General features: G+C 41.6%; 1 protein-coding gene across 6 annotated transcripts in view; it reads right to left on the bottom strand.

Annotated features, from left to right (window-relative positions):
* gemin2 (gem (nuclear organelle) associated protein 2) overlaps positions 1 to 19,501 on the bottom strand; it is a 37,013-nt gene that overhangs the window by 4,586 nt on the left and 12,926 nt on the right. For 5 of the 6 annotated variants that reach the window (XM_069916857.1, XM_069916856.1, XM_069916855.1 and 2 more), the window contains exons 6-9: positions 19,144 to 19,257; positions 17,848 to 17,892; positions 8,040 to 8,108; positions 2,805 to 2,915 (exon numbers count right to left, since the gene is read on the bottom strand). In XM_069916857.1, coding sequence (XP_069772958.1) covers positions 2,805 to 2,915; positions 8,040 to 8,108; positions 17,848 to 17,892; positions 19,144 to 19,257 — 339 coding nt within the window. The remainder of the gene's footprint in view (positions 1 to 2,804; positions 2,916 to 8,039; positions 8,109 to 17,847; positions 17,893 to 19,143; positions 19,258 to 19,501) is intronic. The other variant, XR_011351302.1, reaches the window with a different exon arrangement.

Genomic DNA, 19,501 nt, shown 5'->3' on the forward strand with positions numbered 1-19,501 from the left:
TCCATCTTTGGAGAACACTCCAGAAAATGGGAGTGTAGCATAGATCTTCAAAATGGAAAGAGCCTGGCACAGAGCTTATGATCACTGTGACTTCTGACAACACTAATTATGCTCCATCCAAATCTAAATTTTAACTAGAACCTGTGTAATTCAGTAATGTTGTTTCATTGATATTACTCCCTGTAATTTCCTTTTATAGATTGCAAAAAAACTGTAAGAACCAAATGCTCTTTGTTTATCGTTGTTGGTTTGGCTGCGTCCTGGAGTCTGGAAGCTGTGTGTGTTTAGTATCTTCCAGTGTGCATGCACTATGGACTGGGGGTTGGCACATGTGTGGGGGAGGGGGGGGGGGGTTGCACGTGGCTGGAGCATTTAGTTAGCCTGTGTTAACTGGTATGGCAAGAAAGACAGAGGGTAAGGCTCCGATATTTTCTGTTGACCATTACCATGGATTGTTAGACATTGACTGTTATCGTTAGCAAGCATTTAACGCTATTATCAGGAACATTACACATTACATGACTGAAGAGATTGGTTGTTACCATTAGTCACGTTAGCGAGGACATTATCATCACTACATTACAATGATCATTACCATGTTTTGAAACCATATATGTTTTTATTAATAAACAATTTAAAACTCATCTGGACTTCGTTAAGAATTTATTCGAATGTGTCACAGTAAAGAGCCCACAGCCTCTGAGTGGCTTTTTTATGGATAGTAGTCGCTACAAAAAACGTTACAGCCTAATCATCTGGGATAGATATGATTTCTTGCTTTCCCTTCTTTCTCCTCTACCATTTTTCCTGTTCTTCATTGTAATGGAGAGATCCTGGCTGCCACATGATGGCGCTGCTGGGCTCCTATTTGGAGGACACATCGCATGTCAATCAAGGTTGGACTCGCCCCAAGTCATCGAGGTGACCCTCGCGATTGGCCCGTTCAAATGATCAGGTACTGGACTCCCAGACAGCCTGCCTGGTCTTAGCCATGACCTTCACCTAATTGGCCCAGGTGAATCACCTGGGCTAACTCTTGCCGAGCCCCTGCACTTGGCTTCGAGCCATTGGTCACAGCAGCCAACGGGGTCCAGTTCTGCCCCTGAGTGATTGGCCTCCCAATACCTGCTGCAGGTTTATAAAGGACCATGCTTTCCTTTGCTCTTCCTCATGGCCTGTAAATATCACCTTTCATACTGGGTTGGGGTGAGTCCCGAGGCCAATTAGTTAGATCTATGTCCATAAAGGTAAAGGGGTGGGGCACGTGGTATTACCTTGATCTGATTGTTTATTGTATGTGTGTAATTTCCTAAGATCTATTGGTTTTCCCTCTTAATCTGCAGTGTATATCCACCCCCTTGTGTACTGTGTGTTTAGGTTGATTTAGCTTTTAGATTCCGTTGTTCCATCTGCATCACCTGAGAATAAACTTGTGTTTTGTACCTCGATCTCGGTCTGGTTCTTAACCTGTGGGACCCACACAAACCTTCACTCACAACATTCATAACCTCTATTAATTCACCCCATCTTGCTGCACTCCAAGAGGAATCTCGACTACTGTTACCAATAATCATAAGCAACTAGTTAGTGCAAAAGCTTCTAAAGTGAAATAAACACCTTCAGGCTGTGGCACAGCACCTTCTGTTGACTTTTCATTTTAAAAGATCAAAATAGTAAATACCAATCGAGTTAAAACAATAGATTGCAGAAATTAACAAACAACTAATTCACTATTACATTACAATCCCTTCAAAGAAAGGGTGAGACCTTTCTGCTAATGCACAGCTGCAACATTGAAACTTCAATTTTAAACAGCTGGTTTAAAAACGATGTAGATTCAATTTATAAACCAGCTACTCTCCATAATTCTGGTGTCCTGCCATTGCATATGGGGACCAGAATGCCAATGTACTTTTCATTATGGCAGCAAGGATTTTATATGTATAATACACACACACACACACATATGGTTCCCAAATCTCGGACATGCTATAACTGCTGCATAGCAGAAAATTTGTTTGATGAGTATATTAAAATACATTTCAGGAATATTAAATATGGTAAAACCCCGGGTATCTGGAATTCAAGCAACTGGTAGCCTCAAGCAACCAGGAAAAATTGAGGAAAATAAAAAAAATTAAATAAGAATAAAATAGGTAAAAAAAAACACATGTTTAAAAACTGTAAAAGTAAATGTTATCTGGAATTCAAGCATCCAGCAACCAGGAAAAAAGGAGGAAAATAAATAAAAACATTGAAATAAATAAGAAAAAACACAAATTCAAATAAAAGTTGAAAATTGTGAAAGTAAATGTTCTCTGAAGTTTACACATAAACCTTTGAAGATGAGAGTGAATATTCATCCAGTGGAGTGTCTTGGTTTTGCTTTGCTTGTAGCAGTTGTTTGAATAAAGTTGTGTGAAACAGCAATGGTGCCACTCAGGATGAAGAGCTGATTGATGCCGTTCGCTGTTGGGGTGGCTCTCTTAAAATGTCTTTTTTTTAAATCTCTGCTTAGTAAGTCACCCCAGTCAGAAGCCTTATCTGTAAACTTGGGTGTGGGAGGGTGGGGGGGGGGGAAGGGGGGTTACTTATTTATAATGTTATTGTTCATTTTTCTGGCATCTCCGTGGATGGGGAGGAACCTGCAGTTGTAGCGATGGTTTTCAAGAATGTGACTGAAAGTAAAGTTAAATGCTTTAAGGTTTATATATTCATGCAAGTGGTTTTACTATACTGAGAATAAAGTTAGATTACTGAACAAAATTACTCACATTTATTTAAAAAAAATACCTGATACTTACTAGTTTAGCACGAACTTCAGAACATCTTCTAGCTAGCTGTCGAATAAGGGAATGGGCTTCAGGAAGTAGTGGCTTTTCTATGCAGGCTAACAATGCATACAGCCACCTGCCCTAAGGGGAAAATAGCAAAGCATTTATTGATTAAAAATTTAATAGTTCTCAAGTACAATGCAATATTGAATACAAGAAATAAAAGTGTTCAGGTGTATTATCTGAATAAGGTCAAGTTTATTGAGATCATGCTGAAACCATATTGTTTGACAATCCTGAAGATTCTTGTGTGCAATTTTGCCTTTGACAAAAGTATCAAAGCACTTGAGTAATTTCTGGTAGATAATTCAGCTCAAAGAGTAAGACAGTTCCAGAATCTAGTCAACTCTTAGTAATGAGAGGCAGAAGGTGTACAAATTATGCATATTCACATTTTACTCTCATTCACTTTCTTCCAATTATATCCTTTAGGTAATTATCCAGTTCCTCTCTGTTGTTCCACTTATAATTTGTGGTACAGTATACAGTACCATATTCCAATAAAACTAAAACCCATTTGAGATTGCATTCACCCACCTACCCTCAATTTATTAATGAAGTAACTTTAAAAAAATAAATTTAAATTGTGTTATATTTCCCTGAATGTTAGGTTGAGAGCATGGAATCTTGTTGCTTTATATTTTCCTTGTAATTTATGTTATTCATTCCTGTTAGCTACAGTATCTACAAAATTTGTGAAAATACCACTGAGATTAATCCAGAATATCAGTGCAAGGTAATTGGACCAGAGTATGCAGTTAAGTTGAAATAATATAAAATATCCAAACTCAAAAGATAAAGTACTACTTAATCTATGTGGTAAAAGTTGTTAGGTCATTTAAAATTGAATACTATAAGCTTGGAGAATGTTCTTGTATAAGCTTCATGATTTCATGTATTAAAAATGTTATGACATTAAAATGTTCTTAAAATTTAAATCTAAAAATTAATTTTTCAGTAATATTATGCACATCTATACTAATAGAAGCCTTGAGGTCAGTTGACTTTGCAAATGATGAATGATAAAGCTAAGGTTGATCCAGTGAAGGATAGAAAGAATGTTTCAACACTGGAATAAATAACCAAATAGTGTAGCATGCATGTTACCACAAAGTGTGGAAAGAATGACACACAGCCAAGAAGTCAAAGTCAAAGTTGAAGACTGATTTATTGTACTGGCAGCTTTACTTATACTCTCTCCCCGCGCTGATGACAGGAGTGCCGTCACAGCAGCGCCGGCCTTGGATTGGTTGGCGTTCCCGTTATTGTTTGTTGTTGCTCACCGTGCAGGTTATCTCCTGGAATGAAGGTCATTAGCCCCAAAGGGTCTGCACGGTCGCTGCATTCGTCGACCATCTTGTGTAATGGGTTGTGTCCCAGTTAGTGGGCTGCTACATGACCCCCCCCCCCCGCCCCAGAACCAGCAATCGGAGCACTGTTTGCTGCTTTCTGTGGCCTACCTCTACGTGCCTGGGGGCTGACTGGAGACTGGTTGGTTAATGTCCAGAAGTGCTGGTTTGAGGTGGTCGATGGTGAAAGTTTCTTCCTTTCTGCTGATATCCAGCACACACGTCAACCCATTGTGTCTGACTAATTTATATGGCCCCTCATATAGATGTTGCAGAGGTGTTCGGTGTGCCCCCCTCCGAACTAAAATGTACTCGCGGTCTCTAAGTCTTTGGGGACATGCGACTTGGCCTGGCTGTGTGGCAAAGGCTGTGAAGGTGCTAAAGTACCCAGTCTTTCCCTCAGCTTAGTCAATGAGACCATCGGGTTCTCTGGGTCCTTGGCGGTGGCCAATAACTCCCTTGGTGTCACCAATGGATCGCTGTACACCATCTCGGCTGCTGAGGTGTTGAAGTCTTCTTTCAACGAGATGCGGATCCCCAGGATAGCTCCTCTGCCCAGTTTTGCCCCTTGAGCTGAGCCATCAAGGCCGCCTTTAGGTGCCTTTGGAACCGCTCCACCAACCCATAGGCCTGAGGGTGGTAAGTCATGGTATGGTGGAGCTGGATTCCCAGCAAATTGGCCAGTGCCACCCAGAGTCCTGAAGTGAACTGTGTACCTCTAATAGAGGTCATATGCTCCAGAACTCAGAATTCGACACCCAGGTGTTAATCAGTGCCATGGTGCAGGTCTCGGTGGTTGTGTTGGCCAGCGGGACTACTTCCAGCCACCTCTTGGAGCAGTCAATCATGAACAGGAGGCCCTACAATGTCAATATGGATGTGGCTGGACCTACATCACGGTGGCTTGAAAGACTGAAGGGGAGGGGGGGTGCCTTGACGTGTGTCTGCACTTTGGACGTCTGGCAGAGCAATCAGGTCTTGGCCCACTGACTGACCTGTTTCTGGAGGCCGTGCCAGACGAATCTACTGGCCAGCATTTTGACAGAAGTTCTGATGGCTGGGTGCCAAAAACCTGCCGCCTCCATGCTGCCAGCACTATGGGGCAGGGTTTGCCGGTGGAGATGTCACAGAGGAGCATCTGGTTACCAGGACCAACGGCAACATCCTTCAGCCTGAGCCCGGAAACTGCTGTTCTGTATGCCACGATCTCAGGGTTTTCCTGCTGTGCCCTGGCTAAGGTGGTATAGTTTATTCCCTGGGACAGGACATGGACGGACTTGATCACGGGCTGGGATAGTGCGTTGGCCACCACTATGTATGTCCATGGTGAACTCAGACACGTATGAGAGGTGTTGCTGCTGCCTCGCCAACCATGAGTCCGACACTTCATGGAAGGCAAAGGTTAACAGTTTATAGTCCATGAAGACCCTGAATTGTCTATCTTCCAAAAAGTAAATGAGGTGCCTGACTGCCAGGTACAGCACCAATAGGTCCCGGTCACAGGTGTTGTAATTGAATTCAGGTGGCTGGAGTGCCTGCTAAAGAAGGCCAGGGGGTGCCATTGCCCTTCGATGGAGAGCTCCAGTACGCCCCTACCAAGGTGCTCGAGGTGTCTACTGTGAGACATCTGGGATGTACCAGAAGGGTGGCATTGGCCAGTGCGTCCTTGGCCTTCTGGAATCCCTCTGAGGCCTCAATGTTTCAGGTAATGTCTTTACCTTTCTCTGCCATATGTGCGAAAAGGGGGCGTATCATGCTGGTTTGAATCGGTGATAAAAATTCATCATACTGGCAAATTCTTGCAACCCCTTCACTATGTGGGCTTGGCAAACGGCCTCTACCTTTTTGGGCAGAGGTTTCGCTCTGTGCCTGTTGATTCGATGGCCCAGAAAATCAATCGTTTCCAACCTAGCAGGGTTTATGGTTAGTCTGAATTCCTGCAGCCGGGCGCACAGTTGCCTTAGATGAGGCGTGTGCTCTGTGTGATTGCAACTGGCGATGAGACTATTGTCCAAATAGATGAGCATGAATGGGAGATCCTGGCCCACCACATTCATCAGCCTCTGGAAGGTCTGGGATGTGTTCTTAAGTCCAAAGGGTGTTCTCAAGAATTCAAAAAATCCAAAAGAGGTAATGATGACAGTTTTAGGGATGTCATCGGGATGGATTGGGATCTGATGATAGCCCCTGATGAGGTCGACTTTTGAAAATACCCGTGTCCCTTGTAAGTTAGTGGTAAAGTCTTGGATATGGGGCATGGGGTACATGTCATGTGGCGTTGAGGTGGTGATAGTCATTACATGGCCTCCATCCCCCTGCTGCCTTTGGTACCATGTGCAGGGGGAGGCCCAGAGGCTGTCAGAATGCTGCACTATCCCCTGCTCTTCCATTTGTTCAAACTCCTCGGCAAGGGTGAGCTTCTCAGGGGGTGGGGGTGGGGAAGGCAGGGCACACTGGCATGGAGTGGGGGACCCTTGGAGAGAATGTGGTGGCTTGTCCCATGCTTCGGTTCCACGGAGGAATCTCTGCTCAGATCCATGTAAATGAGTTGTCATACAAAGTAACAGAGTCGAGGTGGGGGGCAGGTAACTTGGCTTCTCCCAGGGATAATGTTTGAAAAGTCCTGGTGTGCTCCAAATATCGCCCTTTAAGGTCCACCAGCAGGTGTTGTACGCTGAGGGGGAAGGACATTTATTTTGGTGCCGGTGTCAATGAGGAAGGTCCTTCCAGACACATGGAGGAGGCTGTCACATTGGCCAACCGCTGCAGCCATTAACGATGGTTGGCCATGGCATTTCCCTGAAATGTGTGGGGTGGGCGGCATCGATGGGGCCCCACACCTCATTGTTGGTGATAGTAACAATACTGTTGGGTCGGGGTGGTCCACTTTCCTCTCCGTGGCCTTGTTGCCGGCTGTCTGCGGGGCCTAGTGATCTAATTCACCGAGGCGCTATTTTCTTTCTTCGTTCCCCAGAGCACGTCCGCCCGGACTGCGAGTTTCCTGGGGTCACTGAAGTCCTCATCGGCAAGCAAGAATCAGATATCCTCGGGCAGCTGATGCAGGAAAATCTACTCAAAGAGCAGGCAAGGCCCGTGTCCCTCAGCAAGGGTGAGCATTTCGTTCCTGAAGGCAAAGGGGCCCTCCTTCCGTCCAAATGCAATAATTAGGCGGCACGCTTGTGCCGTGAGAGCCCGAAGGTGTGGGTTAATAGCCCCTTGAGGTCATTATATTTGCCTTGCTCTGGAAGCTGCCCGCAGGAAGTTGACAACCCTCGCTGCTGTGTCCTGGTTGAGTGAGCTCACCATGTAGTAGTAACGTGTATTGTCGGCGGTAATCTTTCGAAGGTGGAACTGGGCTCAGCCTGTTTGAACCGCACGTGTGGCTGTGACATCCAGAATGTTGGCAGCTTCAATGAATCAGCGTGAAGAGCCGCTTAGTCTGTTACCTTTGCATCCAACTACCAGTTGGTCCTGCCGGGGTCACCAATGTAGTGTGCACGCTATCGCAAAGTCTGGAAAGAATGACTTACACCAAAGAAGTTGAAGACTGATTTACTGCACTGGCAGCTCTGCTTATATTCTCTCCCCGATGCCGACGACAGGAGTGACGTCACAGCAGAGCCGACCTTGGATTGGTCAGCGTTCCCGCCGTTGCTCGTTGTTTCCTGCCGTGCAAGTGGTCACATGGGATGAAGGTTGTTGGACCCCGCGGGGTCTGTGCGGTCGCTGCGTTCATTGGCCATCTTGTGTATCAGGTCATGCCCCGGTCAGCTTGATTTATGATAATTTGTAACAGCAAGACACATCTAAACTATAAAAGATGAAGGCTGTTTAGTAGAAGCAAGAAATCTCTTACCAATTCTGGATATAGTTTTTTATCTCCAAACCAGCTGATTAGGTATTCCAATATGTTAAATACTGTAGGCTGGTAAAACAAAAAAAAAAATATGATAAGATCATGTAAAAGAGTTGCACAAATATAGTTCAAATTTATTGTCAGAGTACATACATGACATCATATACAATCCTGAGATTCTTTTTCCTGTGGACCAGGCAGAATTTCCTACTTATTAGTAGTGTAAACTGTACTCAAGAAAAATATATTTTTACCAAAGCTAGAAATGTAAACAAGAAATGAAAGGTATTCAAATCTGACTGTGCAATACAAAAAAAAACATATTCAGTAATAAATAATGTGCAAAGTAAGAATTCTTAAATGAGTCTATTGTTTAGGAATCTGATAGATGAGGGGTAGCAACTGTTTCTGAACCTGGTGGTATAAGTCTTGTGGCACCTGTACCTCTTTCCTGATAGCAGCAGCGAGAATAGAGCATGTGCTGAATGGTGTGGATCCTTGATGATTGCTGGTGCTCTCCAATGGCTGCGTTCCTTAAAGATTTTCTAGATGGTGGGGAAAGTTTGCCTGTGATGGACTGCACAGTGTCCACTACCTTTTGAGGAACATTCTGCTCAGAGGTATTGGTGCCCCCATACCAGGCCGTGAGGCAGCTGGTCATCACACTTTCCACTACACACCTGTAGAGGTTTGTCACATTTTTCTTCACAAACTCCTCAGGAAGTAGAGGCGCTGACGTGGTTTCTTCACAATGACATAAACATGCTGGGTCCAGGAAAGTTCCTCCAAGACAGTGAATCCCAGGAATTAAAATTTGCTTAGATTCTCCAACTCTGAATTACCAATAATCACTGGCTTGTACACCTCTGGTTTTCTCTTCCTAAAGTCAGCAACCAGCTCCTGGTTTTAGTGACATTTGTTCTGAGCCATGCAGTCATCGGTGTAAAGCTAGTACAGCAGGAGACTCTATTGAATGTACAATGAACCAAAGATACTACCTCACTTTCTCTTTTTTTTGCATTAATATATTTATTTTTAAAAAAATGTAATTTATAGCAATTTTGCACTTATAATGCTGCCACAAAACAATGAATTTCTTGACAGGTTCTTGACAATACATTCTGATTCTGAGCCCCAGGTGCCAAAGTTTGCTAATTAGTTTTGAGGAGATGGTGTTGAATTCCAAATTGTAGCTAATAAAGAACATCCAGATGTATACAATTTTGCTGTCCTGGTGTTCCAGGGTTTTGTGTAGAGCCAGTGAGATAACATCAGTTGCTGCAGTAGGCAAATTGTGACAGGAGCTGATATGCTTGAACACCAGCCTTTCAAAACACTTCATCACTGTGGCTGTAAGTGTTACAGGTTGGTAGTAATTTAGGAAGGTTTCCACACTATTTTTGACACTGGTATGATTGACGCCTGTTTGAAACAGGTGGGTATCACAACCTGTTGGAGTGATATGTTAAAGATATCCATGAAAACATTGGCCAGTTGGTCAGCTGAAGTAGAACTAAATCTAATGCAGACCCAGTACTAATCACATTGAATACCCAGAAGTTTCCACAAAATGGAAATATTTTAAAAGACTCATTAAATGTTGTTAAAATTAGCATCACTATGCTATTAAAAATACTCAAGACATTAACTTTTAATAATGGACATCAATACTGTAGTGTATAGAAATTGTGCTGACCAGCTGAATCAGTCAGATATGGGGACATCAATACCCCTGAGCTTAAAGCTCTGCAAAATGTAGTGAACACAGTCCAGGTCATCACAGGCAAAACCCTCTCCACCAGAGTCGGAGCCACGAGAGATCTAATCGGGGGGGGGGGGGGGGGGGGGGGGGGGAACGGGGGACATTAGACAATAGGAGCTGGAGTAGGCCCTTCGGCCCGTCGAGCCAGCACTGCCATTTTACAGATCATGGCTGATCACTACCATCAGTACCCCTTTCCAGCCTTATCCCCATAACCCTTAACTCCTTTGCCCACTAGAGTCTTATCTAACTCTCTTTTGAACATAATCAGCGAATCTGCCTCTACCACCCTCTGTGGCAGAGCATTCCACAGATTCACACTTCTCTGGGTAAAAAAATGTTTTCTCATCTCCGTCCTAAAGGGCCTACCCTGTATTCTTAAACTATGCCCTCTAGTCCTCGTCTCCCCCATCATTGGGAACAAGTAATCCGACTTCACCCTGTCTATCCCCCTGATAATTTTGTATACCTCAATCATGTCCCCCCTCATCCTTCTAAACTCCATCGGATACAAGTCCAGGTTTTCTAGCCTTTCAGCATATGTCAACCCCCCCATCCCTGGAACTAACCTTGTAAATCTGCGCTGCACACCCTCTATAGTTAGTATGTCCTTCCTCAAAATTGGAGACCAGAACTGGACGCAATACTCCAGGTGGGGTCTCACCAGGGCCCTGTACAACTGCAGAAGGGCGTCTCTGTTCCTATACTCCAATCCCCTCTTTATGAAAGCCAACATGCCATTTGCCTTCTTCACAGCTTTCTGAACCTGCATGCTAGTCTTCAGTGACCGGTGAACAAGTACTCCCAGATCCATTTGCTCCTCCCCACTCCCTAGCTTGTCTCCATTTAAATAATACTCAGCTTTCCTATTATTGCCCCCAAAATGGATAACCTCACATTTGCTTACATTGACCATCATCTTCCATTCAGCAGCCCACTCCCCCAACCTGTCCAAGTCCCTCTGCATTTTCCTGACATCCTCCTCACACCGCCACCCAGTTTCGTGTCATCTGCAAATTTGCTCAAGTTATTAATAATCCCCTCATCCCAAATCATTTACATAAATTACAAACAACTGAGGACCCAATACCGATCCCTGCGGCACTCCTCTCGTCACATCCTGCCATCCTGAAAAAGACCTGCTTACCCCAACCCTTTGTTTCCTATTTCTTAACCAATTTCCTATCCATGTCAGCACCTTACCTCCAATACCATGCTCCCTGATCTTGCCCACTAGTCTCCCGTGTGGCACCTTATCAAAGGCCTTCTGGAAGTCCAAATACACCACATCCACTGGCTCTCCCAAGTCCACCCTCTTTGTCACATCCTCAAAAAATTCCAGAAGGTTAGTCAAGCATGACTTACCCTTAAGGAATCCATGCTGACTAGCCTTTATACTATTATTTCTGCCTCAGTGTTCAGCTATTACTTCTTTTATGATAGACTCCAATATCTTCCCCACCACCGACGTCAGGCTGACCGGTCTATAATTTCCCGTTTTCTCCCTCCCTCCCTTCTTAAAAATTGGCACCACATCAGCCACTCTCCAATCCTCAGGGACCTCCCCCGAATCTATGGAACTTTGGAAAATGTCGACCAGTGCTTCCACAATTTCCATAGCAACTTCTTTAAGCACCCTGGGATGCAGCCCATCAGGCCCTGGGGATTTATCAGCCCTCAGTCCCAACATTTTACTCACAACCTCCTGTTTCTGGATCCGGATATCCATTAGATCCCCTACTTCCCCAGGAAAGTTCCCCAAGTCTCTTGATACCGCATGACCACTACCCCCTAACTGACCATAACCTATATCCTCCTTGGTGAAGACAGTTGCAAAGTATTTGTTAAATTCCTCAGACATCTCCTTGTTTCCGGTAATAATTTCACCCTTTTCCATTCTTAATGGACCAATTTTAGACCGAACCAATTTCTTCCTCTTCACATATTTAAAAAAGCTTTTGCTATCCTCCATTATATTATTTGCTAATTTCCTCTCGTACTTCATTTTCCCCTCTCTTATGACTTTCTTAGTTACCCTCTGATGCTCTTTGAAGGTTTCCCAATCCTCTAACTTCCCACTCCGCTTCGCTATCCTATACTTACTCCCTTTGGATTTGATATTACACTTGATTTCATTAGTTAGCCACGGCTGCTATTTGCATCTCCTGGAGCCTTTCCTCCACTTTGGAATAAATTTGTCCTGAAACCTGTGAAAAATGTCCAAAAATACCTGCCATTTTTCCCCAGTTGTCCTCCCAGTTAGTGTATCTTTCCATTTTATTTTGGCTAGCTCCTCCCTCATAGCTGCATAATCCCCTTTATTTAACTGCAGTACAGATGCTTCTGACTTTCTTTCTTTTTCCCTTTCTAATTGCAGCTCAAAAGTAACCATACCATGGTCACTATTCCCTAATGGCTCCCCTACATCGAGGTCACTTATTAACTCTGCGTCACTGCACAGCACCAAGTCCAGAATCGACTTCCCCCTGGTAGGTTCCTCCACTAGCCCACTGGGGGGCAGGGGTGGAGAGCGGGTTCCTCTGATGGCTGTAGTATCCTATAAGTCAACATCCATGCTGATATAACTATCTTGTGACTAAGTAATTATGCTAAGTCATTAACCTCTTGTTTATGTCAATTAGTTGTTGCATAATTAGTACCCAAGGAATGTCCACTATAACCATAGATGGTAAAATGTAAGCTCTGTACAGCTATGAGTGAACCACCTTGGTCCATGTGCTATGTGAATAAGCCTCTTGAGTTTTAGATCTCACTCTATCAAGTCATGTGTCCCTTATCTCTGTTCTTTTGACGGTGTTCGTTAACTATTGTAACTTCGAACTATACTCATAGTTTCTCCAGTACATAAAAATGGCATCACCTGGTGCAGTCCGCAATTGTAAATTAAAACTGCGGACTTTCAATCATTGAAGTTTTCCATCACTGACAAGTGTCCATCAAGACAGCGTAGAACATGGTTTTTGATTTAATCCATGTTAGTTTGTTAATTCTTTTAACATTGTCTATGGTTATTATCAGCACCTGAAATTCACAAGAGAATGGATTCTTTCCCCACTGTGGATGATATATGCTCTTGTAGCCAAAGCCATACACTGTGGAATCTCTCAGCTGACTTTTCCCTAGGCCTGCAACCTCCTGGTGACGCTAGTGCTGCAGATGGGTGAGGGGGCACAGTAACTCATTTGGTAAGTTAATGGCCTATGAATTTCACCTCTTCCCCCCGCCCCCCCCACCCATGATACTGAGCTTGCTCCCCACCATTGAGAACATCTACAAGGATCGCTGCCATCAGAGAGCAGCAGCAATCATCAAGGATCCACACAACCCATTACATGCTCTGTTCTCACTTTTACCATCAGAAAGGGGTCTAGGTGCCACAAGACGTACCACCAGGTTCAGGAACAGCTGTTATCCCTCCAGATTCCTCAACAATAAACTCAATCAGGGACTCGTTTAAGGGCTCTTACTTTTGCACTTTATTGATTTTTAAAAATCTCTGTATTGCACACAGTTTGTTTACATTTCTTTATTTGTTTACGTATACGATGCGCTTTTTCTTTCCACTCCCAATAAGTGGTAATTCTGCCTTGTCGCAGGAAAAAGAATCACAGGGTTGCATGTTATATCATGTCATGTATGTACTCTGACAATAAATTTGAATATTAGCTTTCATTTTTAAATTATGTTTAGTATGTTTAAAATTAGGCTTTAATGAACAAATTTACTGAGTCAGCTACACCTCAATAAGATTGAAAGAGTACAAAGAAAATTTACAAGGATGTTGACAGGATGTGAACAGGTGATTTATAGGGCAAAATTGAATAAGTTAGGATTTTATTCCCTGGAGCGATGGAAAATGAGGGAAGATTTGATGGGGTAAATACAAACAGACTTTTTCCACAGAAATTAGGTGAGTCAAGAACTAAAGGACATAGGTTATGGGAGAAAGGTAAAATATTTTAGGAGGAATATTTGGGGGAACTTCTTCACTTGGTGGATGGTGAGTGTGGAATGAGCTGCTAGTGGAATTGGTGAATGTGGGAACGATTTTTGACATTTAAGAGATACGGAGGGCAATGGTTTGGGGGAAGGGCCATGGGACCAGACAAAATAAATAGTTTGCCATGGGCTAAAAGGCCTGTTCATGTGCTGTAGTGTTCTATGGTAAGCATAGATATAAAGGTTAAGTTTATTTATTGCTTAAATTGGAAATTTTGCAATTAGAATGTGTATCTTAGCAACACACAAAATAACAGCTCATATAAACAATACATTGGGATAGATCATGGCTAACTGACAGAAAATGAATTGTGATAAGGGTCTAATTTGGAGGTTGGTAATTTCTTTTGTTCAGTGGAGTATCACTGGGATCATTGTTGTGACCACAAATGTTTATTATATGTAAATAACATGGAGGAAAAAAGTGAATGTATGGTGCAGATGACGCAAAAGCAGGTCAGCAGGCAAATTATGAGGATACAAGCAGTTTACACAGATATTAATAGGTTACATCAGTGCACAAAAAGTTGGCATGTGAAGTAGGAAGATGAGAAGTTGTTTATTTTGTAAGATTAAAAACATATTTAAATGAACAAATTATAGCACCAAGAGATTCAGGAGTGCTTGTGTGGAAAACATGGAAAATTAATATGTAAGCCCAGTAAGCAATACCATAAAACATTACAGAAACAGACCCTTTGGCCCTTCTAGTCTGTGTCGATCTATTATTTCTGTCTAGTCCCACCATCCTGCACCGTCCATAGCCCTCCATATCTCTCCCATCATGTTTTGTTAAAATTCTTCTTAAACGTTAAAATTGAGCCTGCATTCACCACTTCAGCTGGCAATTCATTTCACACTCCCACTACTTACTGTGTGAAGAAGTTTGCTCTTAGGCTGCCCCTAAATTTTTCCCCTTTCACCCTTAACCCATGTCCTCTAATTTGTATCTCACCAACCCTCAGTGGAAAAAGCCTACCAACATTTACTCTGTCTCCACCTCTCATAATTTTAAATACCTCTATCATTCTTCTAAGCTTCAGGGAATAAAATCCTGGGCAGCATGGATAGCATAGTGGTTAGCACAACATCTTTACAGCACCAGCGATTGGGACTAGGATTCAAATCCTGCGCTGTCTGTAAGGAGTGTGTACATTCTCCCCGTGTCTGCTTGGGTTTTCCCCAGGGGCTCCAGTTTCCTCCCACCGTTTGAAATGTATAGGGATTGTAGTTAATTAGTTGTAAACTGGGCAGCATAGACTCGTGGGCCAAAATGGCCTGTTACCATGCTGTATGTCTAAATTTAAAAAAACATTAAATATTATTTAAAATTTAACATTTGAATTTAATCTGTTTAACCTTTTCCTGTAATTCAGTTCCTGAAATCCAGGCAACATCCTAGTAAATCTTTTCTGCACTCTTTCAATCTTATTAATATATTTTCTGTAGTTAGGTGACCAAAACTGCACACAGTACTCCAAATTTGACCTCACCAATGTCTCAGACAACTTTACCATAACATTCCAACTCCTATACTCAATACTTTGATTTATGAAGGCCAATATGCCAAAAACTATCTTAACAATCCGATCTACTTGTGACACCACTTTCAGGGAATTATGTATCTGTATTCCCAGATCCCTCTGTTCTTCTGCCCTTCTTAGTGCCTGACCATTTACCATGAATGTCCTTTCTTAGTTTGTCCTTCCAAAATGCAACACCTCACACTTGTCTGCATTAAATTCTATCTGCCATTTTTCAACCCATTCTTCCAGCAAGACCTGATCCCTCAGCAAGCTTTGAAAACCTTCTTCACATCCACAATGCTTTCAATTTTAGTGTTATCTGCAAACTTGCTGATCCAATTTACCACATCATTCAGATAATTGATATAGATGACAAACAACAATGATCCCAGAACCGATCCCTGAAGCACACCACTAGTTACAGGCCTCCAGTCTGAGAAGCAATAATTGACCACCTCTTTGGCTTCTCCCATCTAGCCAATGTTGAATCCAGTTTACCACCTGTAATGGAAGATTTAAACCGTATTTTTTTCTTTTGCAGCCTTTGCTTCTGCAAGGCTGAGAACCTGCTTGTTTTTTAGAATCAGCAGACATAAGCTAAATTCCACCGAGGGGCCAGAAATGCTGTTATCTGACGAAAGGACATCTGTGTACCAAGAACATTTAATCTTCCTGCTTGTTTTGGTCACAGACTGTCAGAGGCCTAGCCTTCATGCAAAATAAACCATTGTATTCAAAGTGATAAGCTGAAAATTATGTTATTCGATAGAAGCCTCGCATGCTAGATTGCTCACTTATCTTTCTTGCTGTGCTGGGAATAGGTGCTTGAAGCAGTTTTTTGGTAATATAAGCCATGGTCCCGCTGCTGAAGTTTGAGACTCTCCGAGAGGTGGCAACATCTCTCAGCAAGAAGAAGAACTTCTAAAGTCCAGCCAACGTCCCGGTCGGGGGAGGTGGAGAAGCTGCTACTGGCGCCCTGACAACCTACTACAAGTGTGCAGTCGTTGCCTCATTTCGGCAGTTGGGACCAGTCCAGGCATTGATAAGTATAGTTGGGAAGGGCTTGTTTCTTGTAGTTTGAAATCAGCTTTTGAATTTGTAATAAACATTTGTATAAACTGAACTGCTCTTGGTGTGTGTGTCTATTTTCTTTCGGTAGCCCAAACACTGTGACCAATCTAAAACGAACAAAGTGAGAGGTACAAGTTTACCCAAGACACCACCTCACCATAAATACCTAGCATCTGAACCTTGCTGACTAACTCCCATGTGGCACTCTGGTTCCCATCCCTCTGCAAATCTAGTTTAAATCTTCTGGAGCAGCACTCCAATAATGAAATGATGGCCCCTCACTTCATTGGGCAGGGAATGTTTTTGTACCTCAAATATATAAGGAAATAGTGGGACTATATTTACACTATTGTATAAATTTAACAAAATATGTTGTTTAATTAGAAGCAGTTCTTAGAAGGTTCACTGGGAGAATTCTTAATATGAAGCCTGTCCTACAAGATGGTACTGAATTCATTGGAGTTAAAAAGAATGAGAGGCAATCTTATGGAAACATACAAGATTCTTAGCAGCATGGTGAGGATAAGTGCTGGGAAGATTTTTCTTCTCATGGGAGAGCCCAGAGTCTCACCTATCATTTCAAAATGAGTATGGGATGGTAAAGAATTTCTTCTCAGAAAATTTTAAGTTTTTGGATCAGAACAGAAAGCTGTTGGGCAGAGTCTTTTGGTTTAACTTAAGACTGAGAAAGATCAATGTCTAAGTAAGAGGATTAAGGGCTTTGTGGAAAGAACAGGAAAGTAGATGAGGAATGTTAGAAAGAGTATGATTCTATTGAATGGTAGAGTATACTCCAGGACTGAATAGCCTATTTCCATTCCTATTTCTGATTGTTTTAATGCAATCTTTTGCACAGAAGCTTATTGGAGATTATTGCATCATTCTGTGACAGGCCTCTGAACATTTTGGTCAATGACTTGGCACTGGAAAATTTAGTAATGTATAAGACCCAAGGCTACATGCAATTGATTAGGTCTTAAAGAGAGAAGAGGTCCTCCTTTATGTGCTCTGGTAATATGAGATGGGCCTGTAATAGGTAACAAACTGTGGCCCCTGAAGGAGGGGCAAATAAGTGTAACTACCTATTTGAGGCTATTCTAGCATCAGATTTGAGAATGTGGAACATGACCAAATATCTCTTCAAATGATGCTTAAGGCTATTTCTGTCCAAAGATCAGGGAACCAGTGTCATTGTCAAGTGACAATGTCAGCTTTGAGAACCTGGGAGGAAAAGTCATGGACATCTTGCAATTTGCTCTCAAGTCACTAATTTTCATAAGGTTTAATTTTAAATAGCATATTTTACAAAATTACATCATATTCAATTATTAGGCAAAGATGTTTTTGTTCTTGAGAAGTAAGAAGGCAAATGAAGGCAATTTCTGCTAACCCCCCCCCCAAATTAAAACAATTTAAAATATGTTGATACCTGACTCATTCTGCTGACAATACTCAACAAGGGAGGAAATCCCACCTGAAAGATAGACAAATTTCAGTAACTAAACAGGTTTATTTTGCCGATAAAGCAGATATGATTAACATTGAATAATGTGAACAATTCTTAGTGCTTGAAAAGCAAATAACATAAAAGTACAAACCTCAGTTACATCTATACACTGCAACATATGAGTTAAGAAATTCTCAGATCCTTAATTTGGTTGAACAAAAAGGTGAACTAAAGGGAACAAAGAAAATTCTAGAATTTTCTTCTGTCAAAGATACAAACTATATACTTAAAGTTAAAATTTATTAACAAATTCTACAATATTTTGCCAAAGAGTACACTACTTTATAGCTTAACCTTCTACTTTTTACTCAAGCAGGCTCTCTTCACATTTAGTTTGTTTAAGTCGTATACTTGTAATAAGTATGAGATTTCCAAATTTGGATGAGGATAGTTTCATAAGTTTTCCTGCTACATTGGAAAGATATGGTCACCAATGGGTATCCAAGTGTTACTCTTCTATTTTTAACGTGTACTCTTGCATCTATAGAATCAAATGTATCAGGAGTGGAACTTTGTAGTTGATGAAAGGTTTAAGTATTATTTGGCTTGTTAACTCACCAGAAGTTTATCAGCATGCTCCTTAACAATCTAATTCACTTTGCAAGACTTGTTCTTATTCATTTGGGGATTAGCTAATTATTTTATATTTGCGGTTGCAGATCAACATGGCGATTGACAGCTGTCGTGAAACTTACAATTATTTAGCATATAAGCACATTTCTCATAGCATTTCAAATGAAATGAATTATTTCTGGTATGTTGTTTGAATTCATTGATCATCGGGTCAAAATTTGATCCTAAATGGCAAGAATACAAGAAAATCTGCATATTACTTTGCTTAACAAGTGCACAAGATTGTTACCAAAATAGAAGATACTGTTTCAGTTTCTGCCAACAATCAAAGTGGTAGTTTGCTGAAGAATTTTCAATCAATTCCGTGACCATTGGTTATGGTGAATTATTTCAATCATTGTGTTAGTTCTGAAAGTCCAAAGATTTCCTAGAATTAGTTATGAATTAAAGATATATCTGTTGCTTTGAAATTCAAATTGGTGTCTTACACTTTAGTGCTCTGCAAATTTTGGATGTCTATCACTGAGCAAAAGAAGAAAACATTAATAAAAATATTGTACTATAATGAAATTGAAAGAAGTGCAAATAAATGTTTGAGCCTCTACATCTTTATCAATTCTATTTATTTAAATATAAATAAATTACCTGCACATAGTCAATCCCTGGGCTATTAATCTCATTAGTAATTGGTGAAGAATTTAAGTATAGCTTTTCTCCAAGGCAGAATTTTTTCCATCCTTCTTCATCTTCTGAAGATGGCTATGAAATATAAATTAATTTCAATGAATTCATTAACTTGGATGAAACACTTTTTCTACATAAATGGTGCAAAGTATATTTCAAAATTTAAACTAAAGCACATCGAATATATTGAACATTTGAGACAATTCTTTTGTCAGTAGATGGCAGCAAAATATTGCTAAATAACACATTTTAGTAACCATCTCATGGATTGCCTTAACACAAAAAAATTTTGGATAGTAAATGCACCTCAGCATTATGC

Source organism: Narcine bancroftii, chromosome 2, assembly GCF_036971445.1.
Source record: "Narcine bancroftii isolate sNarBan1 chromosome 2, sNarBan1.hap1, whole genome shotgun sequence".
NCBI lineage: Eukaryota > Metazoa > Chordata > Chondrichthyes > Torpediniformes > Narcinidae > Narcine > Narcine bancroftii.